At 39.2% G+C, this 17,195-nt stretch overlaps 1 protein-coding gene across 2 annotated transcripts in view; it reads right to left on the bottom strand.

Annotated features, from left to right (window-relative positions):
- Positions 1-5,619: 5,619 nt before the first annotated feature.
- GRAMD1C (GRAM domain containing 1C) overlaps positions 5,620-17,195 on the bottom strand; it is a 48,083-nt gene continuing 36,507 nt past the window's right edge. Inside the window, exons 9-17 of one of the 2 annotated variants that reach the window (XM_044442284.1) lie at positions 16,938-17,081; positions 16,456-16,574; positions 15,040-15,182; positions 14,340-14,443; positions 12,819-12,971; positions 9,362-9,422; positions 8,377-8,487; positions 7,279-7,384; positions 5,620-5,770 (exon numbers count right to left, since the gene is read on the bottom strand). In XM_044442284.1, coding sequence (XP_044298219.1) covers positions 5,693-5,770; positions 7,279-7,384; positions 8,377-8,487; positions 9,362-9,422; positions 12,819-12,971; positions 14,340-14,443; positions 15,040-15,182; positions 16,456-16,574; positions 16,938-17,081 — 1,019 coding nt within the window. In that variant the 3' untranslated portion in view covers positions 5,620-5,692. The remainder of the gene's footprint in view (positions 5,771-7,278; positions 7,385-8,376; positions 8,488-9,361; positions 9,423-12,818; positions 12,972-14,339; positions 14,444-15,039; positions 15,183-16,455; positions 16,575-16,937; positions 17,082-17,195) is intronic. The other variant, XM_044442285.1, reaches the window with a different exon arrangement.

Below are 17,195 nucleotides of genomic sequence, written 5' to 3'. Positions count from 1 at the left end.
TCTACATAAAATGTGCACATGCACACGATACCACATTCCATCCTCTTCAGGTTCACTTTCTTCTGGGGTGGGAGAAAAGACAATTCAGTTACATCGTAAGAAGAATGATGCTTGATCAGATCAGATCAAAGGTCCAGTTCAGCATTTTGTACACACAGGGGCAAGCCAACCACTTAGAGAATTGCTCGAGCAGGGTGGGTGCGAGACCTCTGCCTGCCCAAGCTCTTCATCAACTGGTGCAGGCCCGCAAGCTCTGGTGAAGGAGGTAGCACAGCCAGTGATGCTAATAGCCACCGTCTCTTTGTCTGCTTACTCCATTCCCACAATACTGTTTAACAGGATACAAACAAAGTGAAGCCAAATAGTCATGGTTGATCTCTTGGTGGCTTTTGATGCCATTAATCCTAGCATTCTTCTGGACTGATTGTTTGAGTTGGGAGTGAGGGGCATTGCTTTGCTCCTACTTAATAAGGATGTTCCACCTCAGAAGGTGGGGCTTGGGGAACATTACTCAACCTCAGTATGGAGTTCCACAGAGGTTGCCTTTGTCCTCCATGCTATTTAAATTCTAAATGAAAATGATCTGTGTGCTCATCCAGAGTTTTAGAGTGTGCTTTCATCAGTATACTGAAGACATGCAATTGTATTTTTATTTTTCATCTGTTTCAGGTGAAGCGCTTGAGGTGCTAAATCAGTGCCTGGTTTTGCCAATAGACTGGATGGGAGCTACTAGACAGAGGCTCCATCCAGAAAAGACCATGCTGCTGCTAGTGCATGGTTCTTCTGACTGGATGGATGGTGCTCAGCCTGTTCTGGATGTAGTCACACACTGCCTGAAGAAGTGGGTTTGTTGCTTGGGGGAATCCCCTGGAAAATATGCGTCCATATTTGCCCTCCCGCCCCTTGATATCAGCAGCAGAGGCTCTCCTCCGGGAGCCTTCTGTGAGAGATATCAGGAAGCAAAGTACCCAGAGGGGGGCTTTCTCTGCGGGGGCGCCCTATCTGTGGAATGCGCTCCCCAGAGAGGTCCGCCTGGCGCCATCATTATTAATTTTTTGACGCCAGGCTAAGACCTTTTTATTCAAACAATATTTTAACAATATTTAATATTTATAGGTTTTAATTGTGCAGCCAGGGTGTTTCCGGGTTTTAATTGCATTGTATTATATTTATTTCTGTGAGCCATCCCGAGGCTATATAGCAAGGGGACTGCATATAAAAACATTAAAATAAATAAATAAATAAAGCATCTTTGTTAGGTGAGGTTCAGGTGGTTTCAGTTGCAAAGACTGTCTTCTACTGACTTTAATTGGTGGCCCAAGCTGTGCCCCTGCATGGACAGGGATAGCCTTGCTTCAGTTGTCTGAAGACAACTGTCCCCTCCAGGTGCCTTCTCCAAAAGAGGCGCAGAAGGTGGCAACAAGAGGGAAGACCTCCTTGGGGATCGCCTCCAATTGTGTCCCCAGTGAGACCTGTCTGCTGCCAACACTGTTGCTTCTTTTGGCATCAGGTAAAGAACTTCCTCTGTTGGAAACGTGTGATAATTTGGAAGCATGTGGTAATTTTTTAAATCAAGTCATAGGATTTCTTTTACTGTTGATTGTTAGAATTATTTGGATATAGATATAACAGTGTATTTCTGCTGTTTCTTTTATGTGTGCATGTAAACTGTTTTTATATTATGTACACTATTGTATTTGTCTAGATTTTTATTCTCTGTAAAATGTTCAGAGTGTTTTGTGTATTGGGCAGTGTAGAAATCTAAGAAATGAAAAAAATGGCAATAAGCAACTATAGTTCACCTTGTATCCAACTGCAATTTTTCCTATAGAGTCACCTTGTTGCAAATGGAGCCACTCTGTTGTTCCTTGCACTGTCCCATCTACTGCCCTCTGTATCACAAATGGAAATACAGGGTAGATCTGTATGTGATTGATCCCATTCAATTAATGTTATGTTTAGGACACAATCCTACACCTTTACACACAAAAGGAATCCTACAATTCCTAGCACGTTTGGAGTCAGACCTTTTCTGTTTTAAATATTTGTAAGATTGCACCTATAATTGATCAATTCAATCAGCATTCATTTTAATGCAGAAAATAATAGGATGTTTGACAAGATGACGAATGCGTGCCACAGAAGACACCATTGTAGAAGCATCATTCTTTCCTATGGGAAATCACTGGATGCGTAAGGATTTGTGAAGTAGTGGAAGTTTTAACATACTTTTAACAAATCCCTGTAGACCAATTAATAGGCACGTTTTAATCTCTAAAATGTTTTAAACAAACTAAGTACATATATGTGTCTGATAGCTCTGGTCTCATATCAAGTCCTCATAATTAAATCTTCCATTTTTCAAATACAGAACTATTTAATAGTGTGGATCTAATAGCTGCAACTCAAAAGTTATCGATTATTAATTATAACATTAATTAAATATTAATAAAACTCCCCAAATCTAGAAGAATACAAATAGCCTTTTCCAAAGCAGTTGGTTATAAGAGAACCAGCAGCCCCTATAGAACCAGTTTCTTTGTAGAGAGAATGTACCACATGTGTTCACCTATGCAAATCCCATGCAGTAGATGTGAAGGCAAAGTTAACCAAGGAATTCTATGCTTTCCACATTTTCTGTTAGCTGCCAAACTGCCCTTTATGAAATCCTCTTCTGTACCACTTTTGTTTTAAACAGCTCCAATAAGAACTTTATATATTTTGGTTATTTAGAGTTGCTGCTTTTGCATGTGCTATGTTGGCCTAAGCAGGTAGTTGCAAAAAGGAAAATAATTGCAGGCTTTTCTTAAAAAAATTAAAAAAAAGTGCAAGAGTTGAACAGCTATTTTCCTGGCCATCTGATATTTAGGTGTCTACATACACAGAGTTTATTGGGGCACGTTTCAGAATTGCCAGTGCTGCTGATATGCATCACTAATATTTCAGGCCAGCACTGACCCATGGTAAATAACTGACACAGATGAGTACTGTGAGCAGCGTCTCCCATTACAAAGCAGCCCAAATGGGAAACACAAGCAACCCCTGCTTCCTTTCACCTGTTTGTAATTCAAGACTGCTCTTCAGGGTGGATGTAATATAGAACCTTGTTGCTTGGCTCTACACACAGTGGCATTTGTATTCAAGGAATTCAGGAGTGGTAGGCTCCAGTTTTCTCACTTTGTGACAAACTTCTTTGACAACTGCTTTTATGACTGACTCACTTTGCAAACATTTTCTCTAAAAGCAAATCCTCCATGAATTTGTTTCAAGCTATACAAGCTTCCAGCTTGGAAGTTATCACTGTATCTTATGGTTACCATAGTTTAACTATGTTTGGTGTCAAGTACTTACTTTAGCTGTCTTCAGTTCATTTATGTTGTCTATTTATTGCATTTATATACTACCCATTAGCCAAAGCTCTCTGGACAGTTTCCAACAATTAATAAAATACAACCAGAAATTCACTACAGTTTAAAACTACAATGTTAAATAAAAATAAAAGCCGCAGAAAAATCTAGCAGAAATTTTAAAAAAAATTAAATGAAAGATTTAAAACAGAGACTGAAAGACCAAATTCTTGGGGAAATAAGGTCTTCACCGACACTGAAAGCCGCTCTGGAAAGTTTATTGGACAACAAAGGTGCCACAACAGAAAAGGCTATCATCTTAGTAGCCACCCACTTGACTTCCTTTGGCAGAGAACTCCTGAAGGACTGCCAAGGGCCAGTCTTAGGGTTCCAGCAGGTATATAAGGCAGAGGATGATACTGTGGGTAACTTAACCCCAAGGGGTTTGAATGTTAATACTAGCTCTTTGAATCAAGCACAGATGTGGGCTGGTTACCTGTACGGAGGGTAAAAGACTGGCCTAGTATGATCACATTGGTTGATCCTTGTTGCCAATCTTGCAGCACTATTTTGGACCATCTGAAGTTTCAGAACCATTTTCAAAGGCAGTCCTATATATAAACTCATTGCGGTAATCCAGCAAGAAGTTATGGGAGATATTACAGGATAATTGTAGCTAAGCTTTCTGTCCAGATGCGGATGTAGCTGGTATATCGTCCAAAGATGATAAAAGCTACTCTACCAAAGAGGTGTTAGAGATACATGTTTACCCAGAAGTCCAACTTTCAATGAGAATGCCCCCCCCCCCCCACCGCCACCATTAAGCCTGTTTAGGTTTGCAGCCTTCATTACAGTGTTCCATATCAGGTGATTATGCAACCATTGTATCTCTCTAGGGTTTCCACTTCAGGAAGTCAAATAAAATTAATAAGTCAAAGTACTAAACTATAGCAATACAACATTGCCTTCTGTCAGCTTTATTTAGTTACTCTCCTTATGTTTATTCACAGAAACATTCCTAACTGATTGCATAATTCCCCACATATATACCATGTTATGCCTTTGGTATATAAAATGATCAATTTTGCATTTATTTTAAGTATAAACGCACACAGAGCATCAGACTTCTAAGAACCATTGCAGCACCATCCCATTTACCTTTCCCCTGATTAACAGTTTCTGACATTAATTCCTATGCTACTTAGATATACATTCTAGGGAAATATGCAGTTCTGACACTATTTACTCCACCATATTTCCATTTGCACCATACATTAACAGTGAATTGTTTTGCTTTTTAAGCCTGTCATTGTTTTGGTCCTTCAGCCAAAATTAGTTTCCTGTACGAAGAATGATAAAGGCACTTTAAAACTGGTAGAAATTGAAAGCTACCCACAAACAGAAATCACAAATATGGTCAAATCCTGTTTAACACATATTATGTTTAACAGCAGTAAGTTCACAATTTTACTTGTGCTACACTTTCATTTTAACCTGTACTTTGTCTTCTGGTAGGAAACTTTAGAAATCTTCTGTGGCTAATAACAGAAAAGATTATTTGCATCTACACTTCTTGAAGTACAGTTAGGGTCTTAATTTGTGCTACTGCGTAGATAAAACCAGGACAAATTCTCAGATCCTGAACTGCATAAAACATATGCAAAAACATAAAACAAAACAGCATAAAATGCCTGCCATTACAAAGAAGTCCCAGAGGACTCACTATACAAATCAGATTAATATGTTGGTGGACTTTCTAAATTATTCAGGGACTAGACATTTTTCAGATATTGCTTTCTTACATGTAAGGACAATCCCTGAGAAATCCTGTGAGCTGAAATGACATAGGATAGTAGGAGGTAGAATTTCTATTATCCATAACGCAAAGAACCCTTAACAGCAAAAAACAAATCTACAATGTAAAAACTCAGATATACAAACAGACATCTAGAAAGTACATGCAGCTTTTTTATGCATATGGAGAAACCTGGAGTTTGACAAGCTTTACAAAACAATCTATGTTGCTGATTTTATAATGTTAATGATTCTTAAATCCCTCTGGGTCCAGTTTACATTTCTTTACATATCACACTGGCTCACTGAAACTTCCTTTCTCTGCAATTTCTGTATCACATAACTCCCAGACCACACTGTGTTCTTATTCATTCACAGCAGATATTCACAGCTTAGGAAACTGCTCACAGAAAGTTGTAAGTAAATCAGGAGATTTTAAAAAATGAACACACTGTACAGAAATATTATGTGCAGCTGCTACAGAAAAATATAAGAAAAATAAGCATTTTATTACAAATACACTATATCCTTAGTAGTTTGTTTTGGTGACATCAGCTTTCAGGCTTGCTGCTTTTGGTTGTGTTTAGGTGATCAAAGCTTTTTTGGAGCATAGAAAGGGAACTTTTCAGCTGCAGAGATAAAATTGCAGGAGAATTAGGCAGTGAGTTGTAGTACTGATACCCCTCCATGGAGATTAAATTACTTCCAATCCTGCATGGATCCTCTCCCTTCAAAGCACTGCATGGTAAGAGACAATCTTTCCACCTCCTCTTTATTTCCACCATACTGAAACATGGATGTATCTCATCAGTGAGCCCCTGCTGGGATGTAGGCACTTAGCAGGTGTCCAACCGTGCCTACCCTTTACATGGGTCCTGAATCTGGACCACTGTGGGCCAGTTACAGTAGCAGCTGCCCAGTATTAACTGGAGTTCAGATAAAGGGTTTCAGGGCAGTAGTATCAACAGTCCAAGGCAGATACCAGCCCTGCCACCAGCAATATTTATTCTAACACACTGCAGAATGCAAATTCATAGAAAGCATGGCACAGGCTAGTGTTTTCTACAAGTCTATTTTCTTAAGTCTCTACTACAATTTAAAACTGTAGTTTTAAAGAAGTTTAGCTACAAGGAAAAAGAGTTCCCAAGTTCTGCTGTATGTAACAAGCCACAACAAGCATAAACAGCAGACTTTTCTGAAACACATAGTTCAAAGGACAGTCACAGCAGAATACTATGGTTTCCCCATCTTCTCATTCATCCATGAGCACAGCGCATCTACCATGTTGTATTCTCAGCAAAGGGGCATGAAAGAATCAAACCCAAAATGAGTTCCTGGGGGAAGCTGACCTCCAATCTGTAGAACTCACAAATATTCATTGTGCAGACCCCAAAGTATTCCAATCATTTTTTAAAACATGTTCCCTTTGCAGTGTTTACCTGGATGCAAAAAATGCACTTTTCAACAGGAACATTATTCTCTAGAACATCTTTAACATTTTTCCTTTTCATTAAGTTGCATTCACACACATATACAATTCTTCTAGATAAGGCTTTTCTCCAGAAGTCACCCTGCCTCATATATGGATTTTTTACAGATCAAGGTGTTACCATCTTTCATTTGCAAACCACCCACATTTTTTCACCTTTTCTTCTATCTTTTTTTCTTACCAGAAAAAAACAACTAAGAAGAAAAAGAATGGCTGCCAAATGGCTTTTGATTTGCAGTACCAGGAACTCGTGTCTAGAAGTGAGAAGTGCTTGCGTGTGCATGCGCGCGCTCGCGCTCGCGCTCTCTCTCTCTCTCTCTCTCTCTCTCTCTCTCTCTCTCTCTCTCTCTCTCTCTCTCTCTCACACACACACACACACACACACACACCTTAGCATAAGTGCTTTCTTAGTTCCTAAAGTATCTGAGTTCTGGAATATCCTGTTCTCTTTATCTAAGCCTATAATCTCACTTAGTTTCTGCATTCCATTCTGACTAGTTGACATGGAAGGACATAAGACCATAGCATCAAAAGCACTGGGGGGGGCAGTTTAGGGTATCACATTAAGCTGTAATTTTTCCATACATCCTAAAATGTATGTTTTATTTTAACAAACAACCAAAACCAGTAAAGAACTAGAATACTTACTTTTTCAAGCAATGCTATAGAGTCCCTCAGCACGCCTTTCACATGCTGGACTTGATCTGTGTCACGCTGAGGAATTTTCTGTCTTGATGCCACATGAAGGGCTAAACTGAGAAAAGATAGATAGATCTTGGATGAAGAGATCCTTTATATCATGCAAAATCTTGTATTCTATTTTATCATTAGTGTTATTAATACATTACTAGCATAACATTGGCTCTTAGCTGCTATGCTACATCAGCCACTGTGTTCTCAGCCGTCATTATGATCTCCCTACCAACTGGTTCTATTTTAGGAAAGTCAGCATGGGTAACATGCAACTTCATGCTTTGCATGTCTATTGGAAGAAAGTATCACTAAGCTGAACAAGAGTTTCCTAGTCCTGAGACCCCTAGATGTTGTTGGACTATGGTTCCCATCATCCCCAGTAGTGAGGCATGATGGAGCTGTAGTACAACTTCATCTTGGATACCCATGATCCAGAAAAGTTGTGCAGTTAGGATTACAGTCAGATTCCATAGAAAATGGGAGTGGACAAACCAATCCATCACTTAAAACTGTTTTACAGATAAATAATAGGTACCAACCTGTGAGCAACTTAAGAACAATATCCCATCTATCCACAGTAGACCCAGGGCAGTCTACATCATATAAAACCATCATTCCATAAAAACAAGTTAAATACAGCAATGGAAGAGGCAAGAGCAGCAAGAAAAAGAACAGCTGAAACATCTGATCAACCATTAAATTCTAACAGGAAAAAAATAAAAGCTTTCTTGAATAAAAAGGCCTTGGCTGGACAGTAGAAGGCAGGTCAAGAGAAGGCCAAAACAGCTTTAGAGGAAGAGATTTCGACAGATTGAATGTTATCACAGAGAAGGCTCTCACTTATATCACAATCGGTCCAGCCTCAGCCATGTTTGGGATGCAGGGAAGGGCCTCCCCGACACCTCTGTTCTTAGTAAGTAGACAACATTATTACACTTGTTGTTGTTGTTACTAATACATGTAAGAGGAGAGTTTTGAAATCCAAACTAATGTTGAATTTCGCATTTGTCTGGTGAGATATAATCCAGTTGAAGGAAAAGAAAAATCACTTACTTTGCAGATCCTCGTTCCTGAAGGTGAACACGGTAAAAAGACTGAGCTGCATGTTCAATCTTGGACAGTTTGAGGAACAATGTCACATTCAGCAAAACTAACAGAAGTAGACTGCAAAGGGAAAACAACAGATCATTATTGTTCTTATTTCTTGTCTTTAACATCATGATGACTAGAAGCAATAGAAAATTCCAGGAGAAAAAAATAATTAAAGAAAGGAAGTAACAAAATCATCTTCCCAAGAACTTTAGCAAGATAGCTAAGGTTTTTGAATATGCAAAATAAAAAATAATACCCTTCTTCCAGTATGATTGAGTTTGGACAAATTCTATCTATGGAGGGGCTTCATGTAAAGGCCTTGGGCCTCTTGCCCTGATCTTCTCACAATGAGCTGATTTATTATTTTGTATTTTACAGGCTGTGTTGGAAGAATATGTATATAGTATCTGTAATACAGTATATAAACAAACCAGGGTGGCCAAGTGGTTAAAGTGGCAGACTGGAGCTCCAGAGATATAGGAGCTAGTCCCCACTCAGTTTACTGGGTGATTTTGGGCCAGTTGCAGAATTTCAGTCTAGTGTACCTCACAGGGCTATTTTTGTGAGGACAAAATGGAGAGGAACAGATTCTTGTAATCCACCTGGAGTTTCTTGCAAGACAAAGAAAGGGAGGGTATAGATGTAATATAATAATAATGTATGACCAGGCCTCTCCCTTTGCAATTTAAAAAGTTACAGGACTTCCTCTGCAAATAATTCTGTATCTTTGCAGGTCTCCCCTTGTACTATGAAACAATATCCTTCCCATGAACAGAACAACTTGCTAAGTGCATTATTCTGACAATGACCAAGAAAACCTCCTTTCCACAGCTTCCATATGCCAGTGGAACATATATCTGAATGCCTGTGGAATAAATTGAGTTTTTCCAGGCATCTACTCCCATAAGAAAAATTAAGTCAAAAGGTGTGTCACACAAGTACTTACAAGATACTCATGATCACTATGATGGTGATGGTCTTGTTTGTTACATCTCTTTTTGGTCCTGCTAGATCAGAGAAGCAATTATAAGTCTACATCACCTTCCTAAATTGGATTCACTTTACTTCAATGCATACTTCTACTGAAGATTTGCCTTCTTTTCAATAGTGGAACAGCTCTGAGTCTCATCTAAATTACAGCTTGCAGCACATACTTGCTTTTCAAATATGAATTTGATTAGCCTAGCTAAGCTTTCACCACTGTCAATATGGCTACTGAATTCGGATAGGTTCTGCTATGTCCTCCTGTCCTTGCAATACCCATTCCTCTAATGCCATTGCTCACAACTCCCATGTCCAGGTAATCTGTTTTCTGAAAGGGCTTTTCCATGACACATTTGCATGGTTATGCCCCTGTGCATGTTTTGACAGTGGTTATCTTACAGTCCATGGAATTCCATAGTTCTCACACCATACAAGTACACAACTAGCTAGCAAACAGTGCTAATAGTAAGAAAGAGACTGATACAAATCAAGCATCCCATCATCTCAAGGGACCCTGCAAGATATCCTAATGCGGGTGGATGAAAAGTACAATGTATGCCAGTTAGCAAGGAAAGGAATATAAGATAAAAACATAAAATCAGTAGGCAGTTCTGATCAAGATTTCACAAAAACAGAATCAGAAAATCTTGTGGAACCAGCACAGGATATTTCCAGATGGAACAACAAACCTTACTTGACTTCCCTAGATTCCTGTGAACTAAGCATTGGCAGAGCCTCAGGCTTACCTACTTCCTCCTCCACATCAAAGGACTGTTCACAGGACACCCGTTATTTAACCCATGGTGATGTTGCACTGTGTGCAGGGTGCATGGAGCCACCATATTGAATATGCAACTCCTGCTTAGAGGTTATTGTGGCATGAAACCTCAGTGAGTGTGGGTTATCCCAGGGTTAAGCAACCCTTGGGGATTAAATAACTTACAGTGAACCAGAGTGTATTGTCCGAACAGCTAAACAACAGTGTGCATTTCTCTATAAAGCTAGATCATAAACCAGGATTGTCATTACCCTGGAACACAGTCATAACATCAGTATCAAGGATTCATTTTGTCATTTGATTGCCATCCTAATGACAAAAGACTTACAAAATGACACCAGCACTGAATGCTCTCTTACAGCCTTTTGCTCAGCTCTTTCTACTCAATCCCTCCAATACAGTATTACCAGATTCTGTTACAATCAGTGAGCAGTCTGCAGTCTTCATGCAAACACCCTACCAGCCTTTGTGGAATTATACTGTCATGATTATATGGTAACTCTGTGAGACCATTTTTATTATTTCCCATGGCCAGTAATAACAAACAATCACCACCTGTACAGGAAACATCTGAGTACAAAATTGCTTGTCACCAGTTGGGGTCAAGAGTTAATAGTAGGGCTACATTTCTCCTGCAAGTAAATTGCTGCTCACCACTACATTGCTTAACCTGGTATTGCATAGATTAGCTAATCTTCACAAATAATTTTTCTATTCTGATTTTGTGTCCGGGTGGGAGGGAGTGCATCATGGTTTGCAACAGGCACAGAGGCAAATATACTCATTTGGAAAGTTGGAACATGGTGAGTGGTCATTGGGTACAATCTAGGAAACAGCTTAAAACTACTGAAAGAATGATAGGTAGCTTGTATTGGTTACTCTCTATGGGACCTTCTGAAGTACCTTTCCTGGAACAAATCTAGGTGTTATCACTTCAGATTACTTTTATTGCTTCATTTAGGGTGCATTCCTAAGGGCATTTAGGCAGAAACAAGTCCTACCACTTCCAGCATGGCTAACTGGGGAATGCTGACAGTAGTAGGACTTGTTTCTAACTAAACATGCACAGGATTGCACTCTTTTGCTTGTCTTTCTTGGTACACTAACCCATGCCATATGCTCTTCCAAACAGTCAGTCATCTTCTAAAGAGGCCAGTGCATGGCCATTTACAATTCCCATTCAGGCTAACATGATTACCATACTGATGGGGCAACTGTGCAGCAAAAACAGCTTAGATGTCCCAGAAATGAGATGAAATGTCCCTCAGCTGGAAAAAAGCTGGTTATGTTCTAATTTAAGAACATTCTGATGTTGTATCCAGAAGGAAAAACACACCTCTGTACTTCTAATAAACTGCATCCAACTAGGTGTACAAGTTAAGGAGGCCCTGCAGGTTTTACTCTGCTTAGCCAGCGGCTAATAAGGGGTGGTGCTCATTTCCATTTCTAAGGCCATAGACATGAAACTCAAATATTTTATTTTCCAAACTCTGAAGATACAGAGCTATTGGGCCAATCTCATCTGGCCTAAAATCTTCTGCAACTTTTTGCACAGGCCTTATTTATTTATTTATTTTTCAATTTCTATCCTGCCTTACAACTGCAACATTACAGAGCAAGAGTACTTGCAGGTGGAAATGTGATTGTGCCACCAGCCTTCCTCATCCACAGAATTTACAGGGGATCCTAATGTTGGTGTCTTCCACTTCCCCCATCTTTTATCTTACAGAAGAAAATACATTAAGGAAAAAAAGTTGACGCAGCTGTACAATACTTTCTGATTTGGCTAGGAGGACCCCTTCCTCTGAATGTACCTAAAGTGTACCCAGTGGATGAAGATAATTAGCAACTTCCGAAACACATAAATAGCATTTTTAGAATGCAAAATAAAACACTTTTGGTGAAGTCCAATGACATAGTTCTGTGGACAATTCCCCCATCTCCCCCACAGTGCCCTATATGCCCTCCAAATCTGCTCTGAAAGGTTGAGGGACCCCCCCCCCCAGAGCAGGTATTTAGGGGACAGGAATGAAAAGAGGGAAAAAGTCTGTTCCTGCAATACTGAATTTCACCAATTCTGTTTACCAGTTGGATGGCTATAAAAATGAGGAGTAATCTATTTCCAGAGACATCCCTGCTTAGTTGCTTCCCATACTCTCAGTTCAGCAGTTTAGCAATGAAGCATGGAAGTCAGTAGCTTGGGATAAAGACACTACTTTCCACAGGAGTTTTACAAACCAGCAGCAATACTTCCCTTGTCTAGGTCACACTATCTGAGCATAGCTTGGCATATCTCAGAACTGCTGTGTGTAGAAAAGCAGGGAGTATATATGACCTATGCAGAAGTACTGTGAACCTGTGGTTCTCACTTCAGCACATCCCTCCGATACTTTTGGTTGGTTAATAGGTGCAACAAATTAGAGCATAAGACTCTAAGAAGAGCTTGGTTGGATCAGATTATGGGTCCACCTAGTCCAGCATTCTGTTCCCACATTGGTCAACCAGAGGCCTATGAGAAGCCAGCAAGCAGAACATGAGTGAACTAACAATCTCACAGCTGTGCTCTCCAGCAATTGGTACTGAAAGACATAGTCAATATCCTGTTTGATATTGTCCCCTATATCACCTAGAGAAGGCACACCTCTTTCTCTAGAAGAGTATTGTTCAGAGCATTTAGGAAGCATCTCTCCCACGTTCCGTTGTAAGGTCCATCTCCTTCTCCTCAGGACGCCTATTTTTGCTGGATCCTCTATAGATTTGTTCATTGCATATTCTTCCATTATCAATTCTGATTCTATAATTGAACACAGTCCATTTTTAAACTTTTATTTTTCTACTTTCTCATTTTTCTACTTTCCTTTCATATTTATGTTAGTTGCGAAGTTGTGTCCGACCCATCGCGACCCCATGGACAACATTCCTCCAAGCTCTCCTGTCCTCCACCATCCCCCGAGTCCACCTAAGCTCAAGCCGACTGCTTCAGTGACTCCACCTAGCCACCTCATCCTCCCCCTTCTTCTTTTGCCCTCAATTGTTCCCAGCATTAGGCTCTTCTCCAGTGAGTCCTTCCCTCTCATTCCTTTCAGGTGTGTGTATGTGTTTAAATATTTATATCCTGGGTTTTTTCTTATGAATTCAAAACAGAATATTTGGAAATACATCCCCAATACATATGTATTTTCATCTCAGAATTGTCTACCATACTTAAAAAGCTACTTCAGATTGGAAGAAGTATGGGAATGTGATACACTGATAAGCACAAGAAACACTCTTGAGAAACCACATGAAGAGATTAAACTAGAAAAGCAGCTGCCCCCCACCCATAAACCAGGGGCATCATGTAATACTAAAAGTGATTAAATTTCAAGTTTCACTTTAAAAAGCAGCCAGTAACATCTGAGTGTAGCATAGGGGACCATTGTTATCAAAGATTAAACTTCTCTTACTACTCTACTTACCAGTTATCATAAGGATTGTTAACAGTGAATTTACAGAATTTAATGGGGTGCTGTAGAACAGCCTTGCTCAACCTTGTGCCTTGCAGACACGCTTAGACTACAACACCCAGAACTACCAGTCAATGACCTGCTGGATGGGAATTCTGGAAGTCGTGGTCCAAATGCCTCTGAAGTCCAATAGGCTGGAGGATGACAAGGTTGTCAATGTCCCTGTTGTGTTTAAATTCTCCATTTTTTCAAGATTATTATCCAGTGGTACTTTTATTGAATGTGTCATGTCCCGCATGCTTGTGCAAGGCCAGTCATAAGCACCTGAGAATCAGAGCCCAAAACTAATGGAAAAAATAGCAAATTGCCTTTAAACTATTCTTAAAATCTAGGCAGGCCTAGTACTGCTCTTAGAGAGCTAGACGGGGAAAGCTGGAAGATCTGGGTTCCAGTCCTCCTTAGCCATGAATCACTGGGTGACTGTGAGCCAGACATGAACTCTCAGCCTAACCCACCTCACTGGGTTGTTATGGTGCAGATAAAAAGGAGCTATGTAAGCCATCGTGGGTTCTGCACAAGAAGAAATCTGTGGGATATAAATGCAATGCAATATAACAGTAATTTGGGCAGAAATATGACCATTCACTCTAGTATAACTGAATCAGATTATGAAAACAATTTATACCTATCAAGAAAGGAAAAGAAAGCGCACTTACCAAGTTGCTTAAAATTTTCCTGTATACCCCCCCATGTATTCTTCTCTATTATATTCTTGACAAGCCCCCATGGTTGCTTCTTGTATTTCACATCAGAATAAATCCTGTAGCAAAATAATATTAATAATGCTAGAAACATATTGGACTACCAGTAATCAAGTGGTGAGGTCTGCCTTTTCACTCACTTTGAGAAAAAAACAACAGTTTTTGTCATCCAAACTAGCGAGCTGCATGCATGAGACAAAGAGGCATGGTCGCTAGGTGACACCTTGTACACGCACTGTGATACTTGGAGGGAATGTACAAAATACTTAGTCGTTTAGCAGCTCCCTATTGTAATGCCATTTCAAATGATGGCTGAGCACACCCACTAGCTTAGGGTCAACTACAGCATGGCAAAGAGTTATAATGCAAAGGAAGCTGGAGAAACCTCACAGTGCCTGTTTCTGGATATGTTCAGTCTCCAAGGAGGGGGAAAGAAAAATTCATAAACACATATTTCCTTCAATAGGCATTTTTCCAACCAAAGTGAACAGAAACATTGACATTTAAATGTTCTTTTGTTCAGCTCAGCCACACTTTGACAATGACAACAAGAACAACGGTGTGAAGTGATTAAGTTCTACCATACTAAGAGCAGTTTTTTGTTTTTGTTTTACTGTCTCCAGCTTCCTTCATTCAGTAAAATGCAATGTCTCACCGTAGTCTGCACTTATGACTGGATATACGAGCAATACAGTAACTATGCACAGTGTAGAAGTAATCATGGTAAGGCACATCATGAGTCACCACCTCTGTGTCTATTCGATACGATTGATCTTTGTGGCTCCGTTTATGCAGGACCTATTAGAAAAGTAGGAAAGACTTGTTATGATAGAATGAAATCATAAGGAATTCTTCTAGCTAAGTTAAAAATCATTAGTAGATCTAATGAATAATACAAATAAATAGTACACCTGTACTATTTATTTTCCCTTGGTGGAATCAACATATTTCTATTAAATTTAGGATCATCTAAAACTGAAGCTAATGGTGATTTAGGTAGATCTTTAAACTTCCCCAAGAGTCTAAGCAGAAAGTAAAATATTTTACTGCTACTGACCTTACACTGATACTTAACCATAAACAAGCTATGCAAAGGTATATTGAAACAAGCTTCTTCAAATGTTATCATTAGAAAGCCAAGATTCTTTCATTCCGTCAGCTCTCTGGTGACTATAAATAGCAAATAATATATTTTTGTACTTGAAACAGCTAGTACCCCTGCTTTCCCCAGCCTGTAAAATAAGTGTTTTAACCTTAGGTGGTGGTGCATTTTTAAAAACTTTCCCCAAATAAAGATATACTAAGTAATTAATTTTCTTCTGATAATCATTTTTAGAATCAAGATTGCCACACATGATGTGGACAGGAATACTGTGAAAATTTTAAAAATTCAGAAATTACCTAGAAAGAATGTTAACAGCTCTAAGAAAAATGACATATCTGTAGCTTAGAAGGTTGTGAAGCAAGAAAGGTGGGTTCTTCCAGAACATAAGAAACAGTACTTAACATTCCAGTGCTATGCATAACAGAAGCATCTAGTGGGTATGACTAGCAATTAGATAGACCTAGGCAAAACCCAGTCCCTTGAAAAATACAAATTGACATTGCAGTTACAAAGCCTGGAAGAGTACATAAACAGGAGTTGGTAGCAAAAGAACTTTCTGACAGTCTGTTTTAGGGCATGGAGATGCTAGCTCTTCTTCCAAGAACACAGTCATTGATGAGGGTTTCCATGCATTTGGTTTGGCCAGATAAAGTAATTCAGAAAAACTTATCAATATGTCCAAATTAGATATGAATAAAGCCATATTCAGGCATTCTGTACCTGAACAGGGCAAACACACAAGGAGAGGAAGCACTCTAGTCCACCTTCTCTCCTCAGTCACCTCCATTGCTCTCACTCAACTCATGGAAAATAATCCTCTGAGGAGGAGAGCAGCCCATGTGAATCAGAATGTTGAACAGCTGAATAGAGCTTAAGTCAGCAAGGAACAACAGCTTAAACAAACAGAAAAATGGTATTTGGATTTGGCTGCCACACAAGGAAATCTCCACCAGTAATGCTCTGTACCTGCTTTTCAGTTGCAGTTGTGAATTTTCCAACAAGTGGATTGTTAAGCACAATAGTGTATGTCATGGTCCTCAGCTGATTGCCACCGCTGTCTCTGTTCCAAGGAGATGATACCATATCTAGATCCAAATATGTAATAAATCATGCTTGGCCATTTAAACATATAATATAATCATAGTCCTTAGTTGGAACTGGCTTTGGTGAAATAAATTCCCTCCCCGCAAAACAAAACACAAACAAAACCACAGATGTTATGTATGAGTATGACTATTCCATCTTGTATATCCATCTAGGGGTGGGAAAGTGGGTTGAATAATGATATTTAAGTCATTCAACACATTATGTATCTACTTAAAAGTAAATTGCATAACAATATTACTTTTCATTATTTCTCATATTACTTTCAGCAAGAAACTGATCTTTTTAAAGCAACATAATATAATGGTCTTTCAGTATAAATACTAAAAAGAATAAAAGTTTACCTGTTATATTTCTGGCACTGAGATACCTCTGCATGAAATGAGAATTGGTGAAAAGCATTTCAAACAGCCTATCTGCACCAATGTGGAAAACCCGATTAATAAAGAGTTTTCCATGGAGATCAGTCTCAGGGATACTTTCTTCAACTGGTGGAGAAGGGAGGATATGAAACAGATTAAGAAAAACTGCATGTACTATAACACAATCAAACATATCGAAATGTGGATAAACATGGATTCAAACTTAAGACACCATAAAAA

This window comes from Varanus komodoensis, unplaced genomic scaffold (genome assembly GCF_004798865.1).
Source record: "Varanus komodoensis strain SLA01 unplaced genomic scaffold, ASM479886v1 scaffold4, whole genome shotgun sequence".
Classification (NCBI taxonomy): domain Eukaryota; kingdom Metazoa; phylum Chordata; class Lepidosauria; order Squamata; family Varanidae; genus Varanus; species Varanus komodoensis.
This window is presented reverse-complemented; position numbering and strand designations above follow the sequence as displayed.